Below are 20,779 nucleotides of genomic sequence, written 5' to 3' on the forward strand. Positions count from 1 at the left end.
ATTATATTTCTCCTTACCTTTCTTCTTGTAGTGAACAAAGTGGTGCTTTGGTAAAATACCTGCCATTCAAGGCAAGTAATAGTGTCATTTGAGAAAGACATTGTCACCTTTTAGACGTGGTCACTCATTAGTGTAGTACAGGGAGTTTATTAGCTGATGAGATCATGTTTCTACCGACTGCATAGACAAACTAATAGACTGGAATATGTCCACTACATGTTTGGAATACAAACATAGCAGCTCATTTTGCTTACTCTCATTTATTATTTTCTTCATTTATCATAAGACTGGTATCAGTTTTGTTTGTTCCAATTGTGCGGACACATTCTGCGGGTAAAGTTCAATCCACGAGCTGTAGTTTAGCAAGTGTTTTACATTTTAAAAATCTCACGGCACACCACCAAATATAATTGAATTGTTCTGCACATTAATGATGCACATCGTTATCATCAATAGATGAACAAAGACAATGTTTTTATGATCAATAGAAAATCATTTTCAGAGCAATTCAGTTAATTTGGATAATTAGGTGTGCCGCGGCACAGTGGTTGGGAATCCCGGTTTGACTACTTTCATCAGTATTATGAATTAACAGTGTTCTGTGATAATTTAAGTACAATAATCTTAATTCAGGTAAGAGCAAAAATGGTCTGCTTTTCTCTTTTAATGTGTGCAATGTACTTTGTGTAAAATCCTGTATGTTCTACCACAATCAACATTAGCTGCATGAGGTCTAGCATTAAGAGGTCATTGCAGATTGCAATAAATGTCATGTTTTTTTTACTGTTCTTCTAGTATTCCATCCAAATTCTGTAAAATGAACCAATGGATGTAAAAGTAAATATGTTTTGGGTGGGATGAAAAGAGAAAGAAAATTGTTCATAAAAACTTACAAAACTATCCAACATGTTGTTGTTGCTTAATAAATTGTTGAATATTGTGTTAGATTTAGAGAAAATTACAGATAATCCCAGTGGGGTTGCTGAATTGTCAGGCCAGGGACATGGATTTTAAAGTAATCTGCTGCCCTCTATTGGACAAATGCAAAATAAAAAAGAAAATCTCACTTAAAATACTCGTGCGGGTCCTTTGTTTACTTAATAACAGCTTTTACAAACAACAAATATGTATTACGTGCTTTTAAATTATGGTGAAATATAGTGTAGTTTTGTAAAAAAAACAATGTACAAGAATCACAGGGTTGCTGCGGATTAATTTTGATTATTATTCATTTTTAATATACATAATTGTGTTAAAAATGTTATTTGTATACTAATGCATAATTAATCTACATTAACACAGTGATTTTGACAGCTGTAGTATAAATATAACTTTGTTTATATTTTTGCTTAATTTTAATGAAAATACTTTCACTTATAAGATTCTGTATACATACTTTGTGTACAAAGTCAACATAAAATGAAAAATAATGGATGACATAATGAAGACGAAGTGTTCTTTTCACGTCGCACGAAAAGTCATGCCTCACATTCTTGTACATGTAAAAGTTAGCTGTGCTTGCATGGATATTAAATAATAAATAGAGGATTGTCTCTGAGTTCTTGATAAGCACTGAGAAGAGATGATGTCACCTGGGCTGTGGACACGCCCCCACTGAAGCTGCTCGAGATTCGACTTTGCTGGACCTGCTGCAACAGTGTCTGACATAAACAAAACAATAAATTACATTTAGAAAGCCACAAATGCTTCTTGTTAAATCATTTTCAGTGGATCATAAATATGAATGGCACACAAGATGAACACTGACTGCTCTTAAGTATATCCAAGTTTCATATCTATAACATTGTTGCTTGAGAAGATATACTGTTAAAAAAAATAATGGTTGAGAGCAGTGCACTCACTAATATGAGATATTGTATCAGTGCAAGTCTTACCTCAGCCCGCAGTAGTGCTTGTCTCACGCACAAACTCTGCATCTGGACAGTGGAAGACTTTTCAGGGGCTCTCTGCAACAAACTCTGCGTCAAAGCACAAGCAGTGTTTAATCCCAGAAATATTTGCTAGGAAATATGTTTATTAATGTAATTGTAGTATGCAGTGGAAGTAGATGGTGTTTGTAATATTTTGGTTACTTTATTGACTACTATGAATATATTACTATTGACTAACTTTAAATTATAATCAACAGTCAGCATGATTGGTCTAATTAGGCTGCTGCCCCTGCGACCCGACCTCGGATAAGCGGAAGAAAATGGATGGATGGATGGATGCTTGCGTTACATCATGCGACTTCTTCCAGGAAGTGAAAAACAGTGGTGGTCAACCGAACCAAGATGGCTGTTGTACAGAACTATCTTAGTACGCAAGGGGCCTAGATCTTCCTACAAAAAGCAGATAAGAGCAAAAAAATATAACTATGAAATGGAATAGATCTATACTTAATTAAAAAAAAGATTTTTCGAGGTATATCAAGGATAATCCATCCGTGGCGTTCCCAGACATATCAAACTATCTTGTGCTCTCGAAGTCATTCTTCACGACAAAACAGATGAAAAACTAGAAAAGCATGGAGGCCTACAACTTCTTTGTGTGTGGCTGGGTCAAGCAAATTTGTATCAAGACTCCCCCGGATAAATATGCATTGTTTTTGTTCGAGTAAGGTTGCATTTCATGATTTAACTTCGCATCTACAGTCGTTTGTTGCACGCGCTGTTTATGAGTACACATGTTTTTCCCCGTCTTTATCAAAATATACCTCTAGATCTCAACGTTGTGTATGTGCTAAAAGCTTCATTTATGATTGGTGCCTTTGGTAAAAACTTAACTTTTAGGTTTTGCTCACATTAGCTTTCTTTTATTTAGACTTGCCGATTGGTGCTTTACGAAAAACTTAAATGGGAAATACTGTCAAAGTATAACAAACAAACCTTTAACAAAGTGATCACTGCAAACGTGTGCGTTCTTCGACACTGCTCCCTTGGACTGGAGTGCGTGCCACTTTTCTCGTTGTATTTTGTAAAATCTTGCACTCTTATGCCCTTCTTGATTACCTCTCAAGAAAGTCTGAAGAAAGTGTTATTCTTTTTGTCATTTGAATGGCTCGTAAAGCCAAAAACAACGCAAGCGTACGGCATTTTTGTTCGAGAAAGGCTAAATGGGGTCTAGTACCCATTGAGAACAGACGCTAGCTTGACCACCACCATGCATATTTAATGAGCCGTAGGGGTGACGTCATGTAAATTCAAGCTATAGTGTGGGTGTACAGTAGTAAGGCTGGGCGACAAGGACTAAAAGGTATATTGCAATAAATAAGCAGCCTCCTACGAAAATGATATACAGTATATCATGATATACAGTATTATTCGGTATGTAAATGATAATAGAACCATTTCAAAAAGGGTTACAAACTCTCCTAGTTTGGCTGCCAACTCATGCAGTAACTTATTGCTTCATTTACGGTTGTATTATTTTCTCAAAACTATTATTAATCTACTTACTAATTTATTGTCAATAGCTGGTTACTCTCTGCTGTAACATGTTTGTGGAGGATGAGATTAAAAGGTGCCTTGGTTTACACGTGTGTGCGACGTGAACTGCAAAAACTTCCACAGGACTCTGATGCAAAGAAAATTAAACTTATTTTACTGAACTGTATCTTCCAAACAGAGGTAATCTAAATAAGTTTTTGTGCAAAGCAAAACACTACGGCATGGTTCCCAACTAACTAGTCAACAAGAGTATCTGCACCTGAGGTGCTCAAGAGAAGCGGCCTCTTAAAGAAACAGCCTGTCATTAAATCTCATGTTTTAGCAACATAAACATAAAATAAAGGTTACATCTTTTTCATAACTTTTTTCCAATTATAACATTAACTCAACTACTTTAATTATTCCATCCACTTTGTTGCTTTTATAATCAATCAAAGATAAATCTACACTTCTGTTAAAATGTAATAAGTACTTATTCTTTTGTTGATTAGATACTTTACACTGCTTTTGGGTAATACTACAAATGTGGGTATTGATGCAGTACCAAGCAGATACAGGGGTTTTATCGGCCAAACTAAATGCTGATACTGTGACTTACATTTTTCATTAACATTGAATGATTACATTTAATCAGACACAAACCCAGCAAGGCAGTGTAACAATATAAATTACATATTTAAAATATTTCTTATTATTGGCTCTGATTTAAAGGTGTATTAATTTAATGTCAAGTCATCATTAAATGGCCCTGATATGTTAAAAGGCATTAATAAATAATGTTATTTTTCAATACCTTTAAAACAGATAACGGTAGTTCAGGCGGGATATGCTCATTTCAAAATTAGATTTACAGCCCCGAAATCTTGTTATTGTTTTCATTTCGATGCCCCACTCTCCACCATTTGACCAATTAGAAAGTCAGTGAGTGTGTCACATCCAGGTTGCCAGTTATGCACCACCACCTTCGTCTAGCTACTGCCACTGGTAAAGTTACTAAACATAGTAGACCTCAGTAAATCAAAAAGGCATCGTTACGATTCTCAACTTATTCATGATAAAGCAATGAACCAAACGAGGATTGTTTAATTTACATTTTTTGGGACTTATGCAGATACTAAATACACAAAAAACAGGTACCAATAGGTAAGAAAAGTTGGTTTTGCATAATAGGTCCCCTTTAAAGTCCTTCTGTGTCCAGGGACTTAGTTGTAAACAATACCAAAAACGACCAGAAAAAGACTTTGTGATAATATAAAATATCAATCTAATCACTGTATTATTGATCATGTACTGATACTAGAGTATACTTGGTATCGTTACTGTCAATATTTGTATTGATTCATCCACCCTCGTTTACATTTAAGAGCTTGAGTTCAGCGGTTGGATATTATTTTCTTTATCCTCCTAAGGTATGTAGTGTAGCATGTTTAGCTATTCCTTGTTCTCTCGTCCTCAAGTGATAATCTTACTTGTAAGAAACAGTTTTTTTTGCCGCCAAGGATGCGAAGATTAGTGATTTACTGGATGGACATTAGCTGCTAGTTTGCCAGCGAGGAGGCTACAGTCCACACCTTTGTTCGCTTGTCGCTGTCAAATTTGCAAAACACCACTAGAATGTGTCATCAACATACAATATAACGATAGTATTAAAAGCTCTATCGTATGCCAAATTAATATTATTTACATCTTATGTTGTCTATGTCACGCAACCCTAATGCGCAGTACCTCAAAAAGTGGTTCTTTGGTCCATATGAAATTAGTTAGTGTTCATTTGTGTACTGACCAAAACATAAGACAATGTGTGAGTGACGGGAAGAAAAGCTCAGACTGGGTAGAAGTCATTTGTCGCCCTCTTCTGGCTGAGTTTTAAAAAATCGCTCAACCTCGGAAAAATATATTTGAGTAAATATGGTGTCCATACTTACCTTACATGTTATGATAGTATTTAAAAACAAAAAAGGGTCTAAAACGTATTTCCATACCTTTACAGTATTAAAAAGAAGCCACATAGGCATGTTTGGAAATGCGTTATTAGCATACAACAGAAGTGTGTTTGTACCTGTATTCTGTGCAGGACGGCATGATGCATTCCACACACAGCTGCCATGGAGGAGCTCTCAACTTTAACCTCTACAATTGCCAGAGACTCCTCCTCCGTCCCCGCGCTCTCCTGTGTAAGAGAGCCATTACAGACACTGTCACTTTGATAACAAAATAATAGCATTTACCTCTTTTGCTGTCAGCTTTATGATATGTCCATTTGGGGCTCGAGCACAGACCACCGAGTTGTTGAGGACCACCTTGTCTCCTTGCACCTTTACCCCTTTGTGACGTTCACACAGGAGCCATTGCAGCAGGGACAAGCCCACATTTGAGGGTGGTCTCAGCATCAACGTGTCCCTTAGTAACTCTGATGACACCTTGATGCTTGCTGAGTGCTGCACGTTGCCCGCATCCCCTCCTCCTTCTCCACTGAGGCGTGATTTCAGAAAAGCTTGAATGGTGTCAATGTTGCAATGTTGAGACGCAGCGTCTGCAGGACTCTTCACCTGCAGGGCGTGCAACCAATCCACAGTCAACGTGTTCAACGGCAAACTGATAAGACCGCCATCAGGCAGGCCTGAGACTGCTTCTTCTCTGAGGAGAACCGAGAAGGGGAAGGTGAGCGAGCAAAAAAGCGTTATGGGGTAAGAGGACTCTCCTGCAGAAGCTAACGGCAGGGAAAAGTCCACTTTCCCCCTCGGGGGGAGATTATGAAATGGGAATGAAAAATGGGAGGAGCAGCCTTCGCCTCCTTGGGAGCGACACAAAGGCGACACAGTGATGTTTAGAGTCCATCCTTGCTCAAGATCATAACAACTTCCATTCTCTAGGATGCACTTCAAGTTCAGGGAGTCTTTCTGAAGCATCGTGCTCCAACTTGTGGTGGCGTGACAACGAATGGGTTTCTCCTGGCAATCTGCTCCGCCGTTCAATAAGAAGCTGATGTTGAGCACCTGATTCAGTTGCAGCATGGTTTGGTTCTTAGATTTGATTGCAGCTTTTAACACAGATGATCTAAAAGTAAAAGAGTGAAGGTCTGTTATTATTTAGTCAATGACACCATTTGTACAGGTTTGCTTTTAAATATGATGGTTTTCAAATGAAACAATTACGAAGTGGCTGGGGAGAGGGAAGTCTGGGCTTCCCTACTTAGGCTGCTGCCCCCGCGACCCGACCTCGGATAAGCGGAAGAAGATGGATGGAATATTATCTAATCAAATATAATCAGGGTTTAAATTGAAAACAGCACCTCTGCTGGTGGCAGACAAGTAGTACACTCAATTGCTTCAAAACCTCATTTAACAACAATAACTTCACACATTTAATTTCCAATCATTGAATATGACTAGGGCTGTTCCAATATAATTGTTTCACTTCAGATACAATACGGATATTGGAGCCTTGAGTATCGGCCATTCAGCACGAATCATAGTACATGGTTTTATTATTTTGTAGTGTGGAATGTTAGAAAAGGTTTGATCAAGTGAAATTACTCAGAGAACAATTGTAGGTATTAAAACACTAAGCTTATGACAGACATTTTTTTAAGTCAAGTGTTAATTTGTTTTTAGCGACATGTAGTGGCCACAATAATTCATTAAATTAAGCTAATGACAAAGTAATGATGCAGACACGATTGTTACTGGATACTTTCTAATAGGATTCTGCCTTGGAGACTTTGTATCTGTTATTAATTAGCAACTATAATTATTTGATACTTATTTATATTCACAAATGTGGTGTTTTTAGACTGCAATATTGTTCAATTAAGGACACTTATTATGTATGTCTAGCTTGTTTGCTATGGTGTGCTTAGCTGTTGTGTAGCTGCTAGCCCCTAGTAGCCTAAAGCCTACCATGTTTTGTAAATGACTTCACTAAAATAAAATAAAATACCAACCTTATGTGCCAATTGGAACACTGTTAGATGTTAACTGGCTGTCCAGATGTGCACAAGTAAACACACTGCAGGACTTCTTGTATCTGTACAGTATATCGGAAATTTTAGATGCAAGTTAATATTATTTGATACTGTTTGCTGATATCGGACCAATATTAATGTCGGATTGGGTCACCCCTAATTAAGACAGAGCTGTCCAAACTTTTCCCCCCAAGGGTTGCATACATAAAATCAAAGGATATATATTCTTTATTTTAATATTTCAGCTTTTTCTCTTAACATTGTGGCCTTTTGCTCTATTTTTTTGTTTAGTCTTATTTTTACAATAGGCCAAAAAAAGATGAGCACGGAGCCGCACTTTGGACCACCCATTATTTAAGTGATTCAGATGTACATTTCTACTTATTACTAGTAAACTTTAATACTTTTTATTGAATAAAACTGTAAAAAGGTTAAGCACCTTGCAAGTTACTATAGTGTCCACCATACTTGGTAACACACTTGGGGCTGTTGGAGGATAATACTGTAAAGTATTTAGCAGTCAACTTCTATCAATGGCTTTAGTATGTGGTATGGGTCAATAGGGCTTGCTTTGAACTGAGTTTTTATCTCATTGGTCGTGAACTTTGACCTTATTGTCTGAGTACACCTTACCTGCTTGGATGTAAAACAGCACAGCAGAGCAGACATACCTTTCATAAATGTCTCCTATAGCCGCCAGGACATCTCTGATGCTGCGGCCAACATGTATTGAGGGAAGATTGGACGATGCTGCGTCCTGTCCCCTCACAGGTAAACTAATCCTCTGGAGCTGTCCCCTAAACGACAGCCCCAGCAGCTGAGCTTTGTCTAGTGGGTGAAGGACAGGTTCCTCAGTTAAGACAGATACACAAACATATATATACTTAAAATAGATATTCAACATTGCCTTACACCTACCGTATTTTTCGGACTATAAGTCGCAGTTTTTTTCATAGTTTGGCCGGGGGTGCGACTTATACTCAGGAGCGACTTATGTGTGAAATTATTAACACATTACCGTGAAATATCAAATAATATTATTTAGCTCATTCACGTAAGAGACTAGACGTATACGATTTCATGGGATTTAGCGATCAGGAGTGACAGATTGTTTGGTAAACGTGTAGCATGTTCTATATGTTATAGTTATTTGAATGACTCTTACCATAATATGTTACGTTAACATACCAGGCACGTTCTCAGTTGGTTATTTATGCCTCATATAACGTACACTTATTCAGCCTGTTGTTCCATCCATCCATTTTTTACCGCTTATTCCCTTTGGGGTCGCGGGGGGCGCTGTTCACTATTCTTTATTTATTTTAAATTGCCTTTCAAATGTCTATTCTTGGTGTTGGGTTTTATCAAAAAAAATTCCCCAAAAAATGCGACTTATTCTCCGGTGCGACTTATATGTTTTTTTTCCTTCTTTATTATGCATTTTCGGCCGGTGCGACTTATACTCCGGAGCGACTTATACTTCAAAAAATACAGTAATTACTACTAGTTAGAAACAAATAGTAATATAGATGGAGTTATTTTACCTGCATTGTCGCTTGCATGTTGCACCAAGGTGCTGACCCGACACACATTTAAACTGGTGGGGTTCTGAAAGGCACCAGCTTGCTTATTACTGGATTTCGCCTCCCCTTTGACTGGCTTTGATCCTTCAGTGGATCTCAGTGGTAGATCCAGCACCAGCAGGTCGGACCCAGTGCTGTAGTAAAGGGACTGTCCATCCAGGCAGGCACACACCACAGGCCCAGGGACACACACTTGAGTAAAAGCAGCTCTAAAGCCTCCTTCTTCTGGTCGTCCTTGCTGGGATGTGATCAGCACCACTCTGCCTTGCTCCCCCACCGCCACCAGACATCCTGCAGACGCCCCGACAAACACAACCAGCTGCTCCAGGCTGTGCAGGACTCTGAGCTGACATCCAGGGACTCGCTGAGGTACGAAACACAGGCGGCCATCAGGCAGACCACAAAAGATAACCGGAGACTTGGTGAGGGCTGCGTCGATCCCGAATAGGAGTTTAAAGAGGACCACTTCAAGGTAGACGTGACCGCTCGACAGACCACTTGATGGTGCAGCGGTGTTAGCAGAGTGGACACAAAGCAACAATGGGCGTCTGCACTCTTCTGTGCTGTGAGGTACCGTGTTAGATACCACAGGAATTTTGAATGATGCAAACATTTCATAGCTGCTGAATATTGACTCCTCTGCTATTTTGTACAGTGTCAACAGCCAGGATGGGTCTTTGCGGGTAACGTTCAAGAGCGCAGAGTTGACCAAAAGTAGGGCTGATACTCCTTCCTCCCTGATAACAAAATGCTCACCAGATACTTTAACATGAGATGGACATGAGGACGCTTCAGAGCTTTGAACCCTAAGGGAGGGAAGGATATGTCATTATCAACTTAAAAAAATAGACGTTAACAAAGCACAAAATTAAAAAGGTATAGACATTTGTAAATGAGTAAAACACATGGATTTATATGTGTATGCAAAAGGTTTCTTCAGTTTTAAATTTTGGGGCTGGGAGTTCGCCTAATATACAGTCCATCTGGAAAGCATTCACAGTGTTTAACATTTTCCACATTTTGTTATGTTGATCAAATATGGAAATATTAGATTTTTGTGATCAAAATTCAACACACAATACCCCATAATGATATTGTAAAAAAGTTTATTTTGAAATTTTTGAAAGTGTACATAAGTATTCACAGCCTTTGCCATTAAGCTCGAAAGTAAGCTCAGGTTGGTGCATACTTTTTCAACTGATCATCCTTGAGATGTTGCTACACCTTAATTGGAGTCCACCTGTGGTAAGATCAGTTGGTTGGACATGATTTGGAAAGGTACACACCTGTCTGTATGTAAGGTCCCACACTTAACAGTGCACGGCAGAGCACAAACTAAGAATGAAGTCGAATGAATTGTCTGTAGACCTCTGAGACAGGATTGTCTCGAGGCACAAATCCAAGGAAGGGTGCAGAAAAAAATCTGCTGCCTTGAAGGTCCCAATAAGCACAGTGGCCTCAATCATCCATAAATGGAAGAAGTTTGGAACCACCAGGACTCTTCCTAGTGCTGGCCGGCCCTGTAAACTGAGCGATCAGGGAAGAAGGGCCTTAGGGAGGTGACCAAGTACCCGATGGTCACTCTGTCAGAGCTACAGTATTCCAATCTGGAGAGACAACAACTTTCTAGAATGACAACCATCTCCGCAGCAATCCACCAAACAGGCCTGTATGTCGCAGTGGCCAGACGGAAGCCATTTCTTCGTTAAATGTTTTCCAAAATGCATCTGAAAGACTGTCAGACCATGAGAAACAACATTCTGTGGTCTGATGAGACAAAGATTGAACTCTTTGGCGTGAATGCCAATACCATCCCTACAGTGAAGCATTGTGGTGGCAGCATCCTGATGTGGGATATTTTTCAGGGGCAGGACCTGGGAGACTAGTCAGGATAGAGATAAAGATGCATGCAGCAATGTACAGAGACATCCTGGATGAAAACCTGCATCTGAGTGCTCTTGAAATCTTGAAATCATCTTTCAGCAGGAGAAGGACCCTAAGCACAGAGCTAAGATCTCAAATGAATGGCTTCAGGACAACTCTATAAATATCCTTCAGTGGCCCAGCCAAAGACCAGACTTGAATCTGATTGAACATCTTTGGAGAGATCTGAAAATGGCTGCTCACCAACACCTCCCATTCAACCTGATGGAGCTTGAGAGGTGCTGCAGAGAGGAATGGGCAAATAGAAATGGGTGAAACTGCCCAAATTTAGGTATGCCAAGCTTGTAACATCATATTAAAAAAGACTTGAGGCTGTAATTGCTGCCAAAGGTGCATCAACAAAGTATTAAGCAAAGGCTGTGAATACTTACGTACATGCGATTTCTTAGTCTTTATTTTTGATACATTTCAAAAGGCTCTAAAAAAAAATATTCATTTGTCATAATGGGGGACTGTGGGTAGAATTTAGAGGACAAAAATGAATTCTATTTATTTTGGTGTATGGTGTTTTTATCCATGTTATTTTATTGTGGTTGGAAATTGCAACGTAATTTTGTTTCGGTACATCTCTGATACTAATGCTTGAATGACAATAATAGATCCAATTCTAAAAGTTATTGACATACAAATACAACGGTAAAAAAAATTACTACTAAGGAATAAAATTGTATTGCGTTTGAAAAGCTTACTTGAAATATTATTATTTTATATTATGATTATGGTAGTGCTTAATTTGGTTTTATAATAATGCAGACAATAATACATAGTTTATCAGCAATAATTAGTAAGACAATGCATTGTCTACCAAAGTTTGTGATGGGCCCAAGCCTAGTCCTGCATACCAATAGTTTGTGGCCAAACCACTCGTTAGTGGCATAAAATAAATAACAAAATAATGCTGACTATAATATTGTTGATCAACAATAATTTGTGAGACAATATTGTCAAGCAAAATTTGTTATCTGTCCGGGCTTAGTCCTGCATACCAATAGTTTGTGGGAAAACAACTAATTAATGACATCTCAAGAAATCATTAAGGGGAGGAATGCCAGGATTTTGTTGTAAACAGACAAGTGGTGACGCAAACCTTCTCTTTTAAACCATCAATCCTCTCTATTTAGAATTTTGACATCTCTGTCTCTTCTTTTTTAAGATGCAAATGAACTTCTGACTGTGCCTAAAGAAACTTCCCTACTATGTGCCATGCGTTACCTAAACTTAAGAAGCCTATAGGACAGGGATCAGCAACCCGTGGCTCTTTAGCGCCGCCCTAGTGGCTCCTTGGACCTCTTTCAGAGATGTGTGAAAATAGAAAAAAACAAAGACAATAATGACACAAACCTTCCTAATTGTTAGAAATCCCACTGTTTACAGTATACATGCTTCACTGATGAGAGTATTTGGCAAGCACTGTTTTGTCCAACTAATTTCAGCGATCCTTGAATTCATCGTAGTTTGTTTACATGAACAACTTTCTCCGATGATGCCACAGAAAAACGTGTTTTATGCCACTCCTTCTTTGTCTCATTTAGTCCACCAAACGTTTTATGCTGTGCGTGAATACACAAAGGTGAGCTTTGTTGATTTTATTGATTTGTTGGAGTGCTTATCAGGCATATTTGGTCAATCCATGACTGCAAGCTAATCGGTGCTAACATGCTAAATGGGCTAGCTGTATGTACATCACTATGCCTCATTTTTAGGTATATTTGAGCTCACTTAATTTCCTTTACTTATGTCCTCTGTGTATTTAATTTATATTTGCATGTCTCATGACACGTTATCTGTATGTAATATTGGCTGCATTTCTGTGTTGTTTGTGTGCCATGTTGTTCCAGACCACAGCAAATGTTACCCAGCTCGCAAAGATTGTAATAAATCCATTAGAAGAAGACAGCCTGTCGTTTCTTTTAACCTGGACACACACATCTAAACATTTGGCCATTCTGAGCCAGTAATTTCCAGAGTGTATCTCATTATGTGAGAAGCCTCTATTTTACTAATGATTTCCAATGCTGCAAAAATGTGTTGAATAAAAATTTAAAAACAACATTTCTGTCAACAAAGATTTGCGTCAGCCTTTAATAGTAAGCTAATGAAATTAAACAATGGATGTCCGCTAACTTCTTGCAACTCAACGCCAAGAAAACGGAAATGCTGATTATCGGTCCTGCTAAACACCGACATTTATTTAATAATACCACCTTAACATTTGACAACCAAACAATTACACAAGGCGAATCAGTAAAGAATCTGGGTATTATCTTCGACCCAACCCTCTCGTTTGAATCACACATTAAGAGTGTTACTAAAACGGCCTTCTTTCATCTCCGTAATATCGCTAAAATTCGTTCTATTTTATCCACTAGCGACGCTGAGATCATTATTCATGCGTTCGTTACGTCTCGTCTCGACTACTGTAACGTATTATTTTCGGGTCTCCCTATGTCTAGAATTAAAAAATTACAGTTGGTACAAAATGCGGCTGCTAGACTTTTGACAAGAACAAGAAAGTTTGATCATATTACGCCTATACTGGCTCACCTGCACTGGCTTCCTGTGCACTTAAGATGTGACTTTAAGGTTTTACTACTTACGTATAAAATACTACACGGTCTAGCTCCGTCCTATCTTGTCGATTGCATTGTACCATATGTCCCGGCAAGAAATCTGCGTTCAAAGAACTCCGGCTTATTAGTGATTCCCAGAGCCCAAAAAAAGTCTGCGGGCTATAGAGCGTTTTCTATTCGGGCTCCAGTACTATGGAATGCTCTCCCGGTAACAATTAGAGATGCTACCTCAGTAGAAGCATTTAAGTCCCGTCTTAAAACTCATTTGTATACTCTAGCCTTTAAATAGCCCCCCTGTTAGACCAGTTGATCTGCCGTTTCTTTTCTTTTCTCCTCTGCTCCCCTTTTCCTTGAGGGAGGGGGGCACAGGTCCGGTGGCCATGGATGAAGTGCTGGCTGTCCAGAGTCGGGACCCGGGGTGGACCGCTCGCCTGTGCATCGGCTGGGAACATCTCTGCGCTGCTGACCCGTCTCCGCTCGGGATGGTGTCCTGCTGGCCCCACTATGGACTGGACTCTTACTATTATGTTGGATCCACTATGGACTGGACTCTCACAATATTATGTCAGACCCACTCGACATCCATTGCTTTCGGTCTCCCCTAGAGGGGGGGGGGGTTACCCACATATGCGGTCCTCTCCAAGGTTTCTCATAGTCATTCACATCGACGTCCCACTGGGGTGAGTTTTTCCTTGCCCGTATGTGGGCTTTGTACCGAGGATGTCGTTGTGGCTTGTGCAGCCCTTTGAGACACTTGTGATTTAGGGCTATATAAATAAAGATTGATTGATTGATTGATATAGCTAATATAGACACATCATGCGTTGTCTTCTTTATAAAACTTATTTTTAAACATATTTTTTGGTCCAATATGGCTCTTTCAACATTTTGGGTTGCCAACCCCTGCTTAGGATGAAGAGGAAATGCCTCCAGTCAATTCAACAATTGTGTATTATCTAATGTTATGATCTATGGATGTATTTTGAGATAGGCTGTAGCATGAATGTTATATAATTTATAAAAAAAAAAAGTTCTAACCTGCACAGCAAAGGTGATAAAGAGACACCATACACTCCCTTCCAGCAGGCCACATAGAGGATCTGCTTGTCATCATCCACAGTCAAGTCACTTACAGGAGCCGGAAAGTGGACAATTGCCTGTAAAATGCAAAAATAAATCAATCAATTCGAGACAGTTAATCACAACAACTGTGGGAGAGTTCCACCTTTAACCCTTTGTGAATGGATATTCAATTCATAATAACTAACAATTTAACAAATAATCTAATACTCGCCGTCAGATTTCTGTCCTGGGAGTTAAAGACATACACTTCGTCGTCTCCGGTACTGAGAAACACAATATTCCGCAGTGAGGACCCCACTTTCAGAATACACGACTGTGATAAATAACCAAACTCTGCCAGCGTCTCCACCACACACCTTCCTTCCATGTTTGTTTACACCGGAAGAGAAACGACCACAGTTTCCCGCGCCTGAAATTCTGACCAATAGCAGTTTAGCGGTAGTTGCGTCTATTTCCGTCTATCAAGTCTTTATTTTGTCTCTTAGTGTGGTGTTGTCTGTTATGCCTTTATTTTGATATCGCATACAGGATGTCCCCGACCGGATGTTACGCTTGTTGTTGTGACACATTGAATGCTATGCTACACTTGTCGGAATAAACATGATGCTTGTATAAACCGTCTGATCATTACGACCCATACCGTGACACTTAGTAGATTAAAGAAAGTGCGTAATATTGAATTTTAGTTTGATTTATTGTTTAAAAATACTTAACTGTTAAACTATAGTATGATGATTACGCAAATCAAGCACTCGATGGCGTATGCAGCACAAGCACTTGTGTTGCGAGACTACGAAGCGGAAGTGGCGTTCTTTAGGAGTTTCCATCATACAATTATTTATATTGTTTATCACTATATAAAATAAACTGAGTACCAATGAATTCTAGTTTGATTTATTGCATCAAATGTTAGTTATTAGAATACAGTATTTTGATTTTTTTTTTTCTTCAACAGTTGGGCAAGACAACCACAAGATGGCGTAGGCCGCACAAGCACTTGTGTGGCTCAACCATGAAGAAGAAAACTATCCAATCAAAACATTTTCAAGAAAACTGTCAGCTATTTGAAATCGCTTTGCTTGGGGTTTTTTTTGCCATTTTTACAACTTTTATCCGGCTTTTAAATCAACCCCAAATGAAGCTTTTAAACGAAGGCGACACATTTAAGATGTACCTTTGGGAGAATAGGTTAAAAACTTTTGAAGGGTGGCCTTTTGACGAAGACTGCGCTTGCACACCGGAAAACGTGAGTTTTGAGTCCAAATTGAAAATAAGGCCGTTTTTAATTGTAAACACTGTAGATAAAATTACACGACACATGTAGCAGCTTTTTGTTTAGAGCATCACTTTGTTGCAAAGTAGTGTTGTTGAAGCAAGTGTTTAACTCGAGATGAGTTAACTACAACAAAGCAGATATTTTTGCGTTTTGAATTAAAGCAGGTGTGTACAAAGTGTGGCACAGGGGCCTTTTTTTGACCTGCAGCGAAATTATATAGGCCCCTCAACATGTTCTAAAAATGTAAATGATTAATTATCAATGAGGCATATTACAGGGATCGAATTTGCGGCAAGATGACCGCCCTTGACTTTTTACTTGTCAAGGGATTTCCTGGTCAACTGCATAATGATAATTAGCGGACCATCTCCTTTATAAAATACCGAAAATCCTAAATTTATTGATGCATTTTAGGCAACACGAAGTCAGACACATACGCGCTATTGTTGTTTGGCTTGTTAAAAATGGTGTTCTAACAATGGTGGTATCCCCTCGGAGTATACATAATCAACAGACCTACATGTCACACTAAGTGTGGCTGTGTAAACGCCAACACTGTCTGTGCCGTATAGTGAGACCACCCTAAACAACAATGACAAACACATTTCGGGAGAATATTTGCACCGTAACACAACATAACACATTACCAGAATTCCTTGCAGCACCAACTCTTCCGGGACGCTACCGTCATTTTCCCTCGCTTCCCGCCATGTGTTTAAGAGCGCACTGCTGTGTTTAGATGGAGACAGGTGTGGACAATATTGGAGATACTTGTCCCCACATTAAAAGTATACAGTGAAGGAGAAAAACTATATGATGTTGCTTTCATTTTGACAATACAGCGTCCATCAGCTGCTGTGACAGAGTTAATGAGGTGAGGAAACATGCTGTCACTCCTGGTTTTTGTTGTTGTTGGCCAAACGGTTGTACTAAACCACAAGGGGGGCGTTAGAGAAGAACACATCTTGTTTATTAGACTTTATCTTCATTAGCCAAACTGCTTTGTGTTTTATTTTGATATCAAAAAGTAAACGGCATGTTTTTTTTTTCATGTCACAAAGGTATTACTTTAAAAAAACATTTGACACATCATTTTGTTAATGTTGTATCGTGTTTATTTAATTCCTATACGACATATTTCTGCTCAAACTCTAAATGGATCTGTCCCGATACAGCATCTACATGTACATCTACTTTCAGCTAACTTCCTGAGCCTAAATGAAGATAAAACAGAAGTTATGTTGTTCGGTCCAAGTCGCTCTCCCTCCCCCAACGTTGACCTCGGCACTCTGACCCCGTATCTCAGCGACTCTGTCACAAACCTGGGGGTAAAGTTTGACTCAGATTTTAAATTCGAAAAACAAATCAGCAGCGTCGTTCAAAAAAGCTTTTATCAATTACGCCAAATAGCGAAAGTGAAACCGCTTCTATCAAGACATGATCTTGAGAAATTAATCCACGCTTTTATCTCGACTCGTCTTGATTATTGTAATGCCCTGTATGTAGGCATTAGCCAGGCCTCCCTCGCCCGCCTGCAGCTCGTGCAGAACTCTGCTGCTCGTCTGCTAACACAGACCCGCAGACGTGAGCACATCACCCCTATTTTAGCGTCCCTTCACTGGCTCCCTGTGCGTTACCGAATACATTTTAAACTCCTTTTATTTGTTTTTAAATGTCTAAACAACCTCGCGCCAACCTATCTCTCCGACCTCCTTCAGCCTTACTGCCCCACCCGATCCTTAAGATCAGCCGATCAGCTGCTGTTGACGGTCCCTGACACAAGGCTGAAGCTTAGAGGTGACAGAGCTTTCGCCGTTGCTGCTCCCAAGCTCTGGAACGACCTACCCCTGAGTGTTAGACAAGCCTCCTCTCTTCCTGTTTTTAAATCTCTCTTAAAAACATACTTTTATTCCATGGCTTTTAACACTGAGTGATATCCATCCTGCAATGGCGCCCCATAATACACCTGCTGTGATCCTGTTTTTATGTTTTTATTAATTCTATTTTAATTATTTATTTTTTATCGTGTTCTGTTTGTGTTGTGTTGTGTTTGCTCGGTACTCGTTTTATCTTTTAACCTGCTCATTGTACAGCACTTTGGCTACCCCTGTGGTAAATTTTAAATGTGCTCTATAAATAAAGTTGATTTGATTTGATTTGATGTACATAACTTAAAAAATAGATAATAAAAAAATACTTCCCTCTATCAAAAGGTAAAAATGGAGATAAAGGCATCATTAAATGACAAAAAGCTGACAAGTTTATATTAATAATGAATTTAAAAAACTGTGTATGTAAGCATGCATACTTTGGAGCCGCTGCCTTGAAAGAAAATAATGTTTGCCTTGGTGCCCTTCTAACTTGCCTTGGTGCCCTAAAATATGAGCCCTCCTTAAGGCAACACTTGCCTTGACCTAAAACAGTTCATTTCGAGGCCTCATATTAGATATAACACTATTTGCTTCGTCTCTTATGTCACAAAAGCTGTGTTTTTCAAATAGCTTAGCATATATACGAATGTACGTTGAATTGGTTTTTGCATCTTTAATGACCAAAATGTATCAAGATGGCCCCCGCTCAAAGATCATTTAGGTGCCTTGACTTTCGTTTTGTGAAAACAACATTCCATTTATTGAGGCTATTATTTTATGCTGCCCTTTTTTTTGCTGCAGCTGTTACATAGACTGTAATATTGTACATGGTAATTGGGATTTGTTGTATATTATATAAAAATATAATCATACAAATAATATAATTAATATATCAGTACCGTATTTTTCGGACTATAAGTCGCAGTTTTTTTCATAGTTTGGCCGGGGGTGCGACTTATACTCAGGAGCGACTTATGTGTGAAATTATTAACACATTACCGTAAAATATCAAATAATTAGCTCATTCACGTAAGATACTAGACGTATTAGATTTCATGGAATTTAGCGATTAGGAGTGACAGATTGTTTGGTAAACGTATAGCATGTTCTATATGTTATAGTTATTTGAATGACTCTTACCATAATATGTGACGTTAACATAACAGGCACGTTCTCAGTTGGTTATTTATGCGTCATATAACGTATTCAGCCCGTTGTTCACTATTCTTTATTTATTTTAAATTGCCTTTCAAATGTCTATTCTTGCTGTTGGGTTTTATCAAATAAATTTCCCCCAAAAATGCGACTTATACTCCAGTGCGACTTATATATGTTGTTTTCCTTCTTTATTATGCATTTTCGGCTGGTGCGACTTATACTCCGGAGCGATTTATACTCCGAAAAATACGGTATATAGTATATACAATATGTAAATATTACATAGGTTATATTTTATATTGCTACTATGGTACATTTTTAGTCTACTTTATACCTATAGTCTACTTTCCATCCTTTGTAACTGAGCTACTGTGTGGAACAATTTCCCTTGTGGATCAAAAAAGTTTGTCTAAGTCTAAATGTGAAAAAACAGCTCAAAATGATGTTAATTGTTAATGTTTTTCAGATGGCAAAGGCTGGCTTCATTTACACGCCCGTCGACAACAGCCCAGATACTGCCATGTGTTTCTTCTGCCTCAAGGAGTTGGAGGGCTGGGAGCCGGACGATGACCCACAGTAAGATTAATATTTCACAATTTTAAATTAGGATTAGTGCTTTGTTTCATGGGAGATATTGGATTATTCCACACAAAATCTGTCCGACTGCAGTTTACAGCTGTTTTAAGACGTAAATGTGTTGCATTCAGTCTGCTCTGTGTTTAAAAAAACAAAATTATATACCTCGTTTTAATACTTTTCCTCCAATACAAGGCACCGATGTGCACTTGCTGATGGTTTTCCCTATTTGGTTGACAGGAAAGAGCACAAATCGCATTCACCCTCGTGTCACTTCTTGACCCTGAAGAAGAAAGTAGAGGAGCTGTCTTTGAACGAGTTCTTGAAGCTCCACCAGGCGAGGCACAAGCGCCTCATCGTATGTTGTTTTGCTCCATCCCCTAGCAATATTTACATGACATGTGATGGCGTCTGATGCACTCATTTCCTCCAAATGCAGAGCAAAAACTGTAACGAGGCCGTCGACAGGTTTGAGGTGGCTGCAAGATTGGTGAAAGCGGAAATTCTCAAGATGAAAATGGGCAAATAGACATTGGGTGTGTATGTAAATATGTACAGCATTTGTTTTGTGTTAGCTATACTTTGCTTAGTAATCATCTTCAGTAGTTATAGCCAAGTGATTTGATGCATTATTTTATAAATGCACATTTTTCAATAAATAAGTCTAGCACATAAAAGTATTTGTCCAGATGTTCACCAAAATGGATGGTTTCATTCCGCAGCTAATTTTTATTGCCCTCGGAATGCTCTCAACCTAAAATAATGCAATTATCAGTAATATATGTTTGAAATTACACACATTTGCTTTATCACCTATAACGAAAAGCTACATTGTGGATGTTTTGTTCAGATAGTTTAGCATATAACATGGTTTTAGCATCTTTGTTGCACGTAATAAAAAATGTGAATGAGTTTTGTCGTTCTTGTACTAACCTTTTAATTTGGTGAACAATTTAGGGATTTTTCAGCCATAACTTCATTGATCATAACCTTACTATATTTTCTGTAAACACTGTTATATATGAATAACTTTAGATGTAGCTCTTGAGATAAGCTTTGTTGTGAATTGGTGCTGAAAGAATAGAACAAATGTGTCGGTGGCGCCAATAACCGTGCCATTTTGTGGTGTGTTTGTCAGTAAAAATAACAGCTGTACAGGAAGCAGTTGGGGGTACATCCATCCATCCATTTTTTATCACTTTTCCCTTTCGATGTTGTGGCAATTTGTGTGTAGTGACAGTTGGCTTACACTAGGGGTGCTGTTTATATTGGCCTGTGGCACATAGAAATCAAGTTAAACAAAAT

The 20,779-nt window shown here is 38.7% G+C and overlaps 2 protein-coding genes across 3 annotated transcripts; one reads left to right on the forward strand and one right to left on the reverse strand.

The window, feature by feature from the left end:
• Positions 1 to 1,144: 1,144 nt before the first annotated feature.
• Positions 1,145 to 15,015, reverse strand: faap100 (FA core complex associated protein 100). 2 transcript variants are annotated; one of them, XM_061967475.1, is made up of 9 exons: positions 14,950 to 15,015; positions 14,805 to 14,856; positions 14,549 to 14,667; positions 8,958 to 9,802; positions 8,085 to 8,241; positions 5,678 to 6,506; positions 5,509 to 5,619; positions 1,896 to 1,979; positions 1,145 to 1,661 (listed from the first exon to the last, which is right to left on the reverse strand). In XM_061967475.1, the coding sequence occupies exons 1-9, from the start codon at positions 14,958 to 14,960 to the stop codon at positions 1,530 to 1,532; spliced, it is 2,340 nt and encodes a 779-aa protein (XP_061823459.1). In that variant the 5' UTR covers positions 14,961 to 15,015; the 3' UTR covers positions 1,145 to 1,529. The 2 variants fall into 2 exon arrangements, with proteins under 2 accessions (XP_061823459.1, XP_061823458.1); XM_061967474.1 differs by having other exon boundaries at positions 14,805 to 14,992.
• A 601-nt stretch (positions 15,016 to 15,616) lies between these two features.
• On the forward strand, positions 15,617 to 20,499 carry birc5a (baculoviral IAP repeat containing 5a). The gene is made up of 4 exons (XM_061967473.2): positions 15,617 to 15,839; positions 19,365 to 19,474; positions 19,715 to 19,832; positions 19,914 to 20,499. The coding sequence occupies exons 1-4, from the start codon at positions 15,729 to 15,731 to the stop codon at positions 20,001 to 20,003; spliced, it is 429 nt and encodes a 142-aa protein (XP_061823457.1). The 5' UTR covers positions 15,617 to 15,728; the 3' UTR covers positions 20,004 to 20,499.
• Positions 20,500 to 20,779: the final 280 nt, after the last annotated feature.

The sequence above is a fragment of the Nerophis lumbriciformis genome, linkage group LG11 (genome assembly GCF_033978685.3).
Source record: "Nerophis lumbriciformis linkage group LG11, RoL_Nlum_v2.1, whole genome shotgun sequence".
Lineage (NCBI taxonomy): Eukaryota > Metazoa > Chordata > Actinopteri > Syngnathiformes > Syngnathidae > Nerophis > Nerophis lumbriciformis.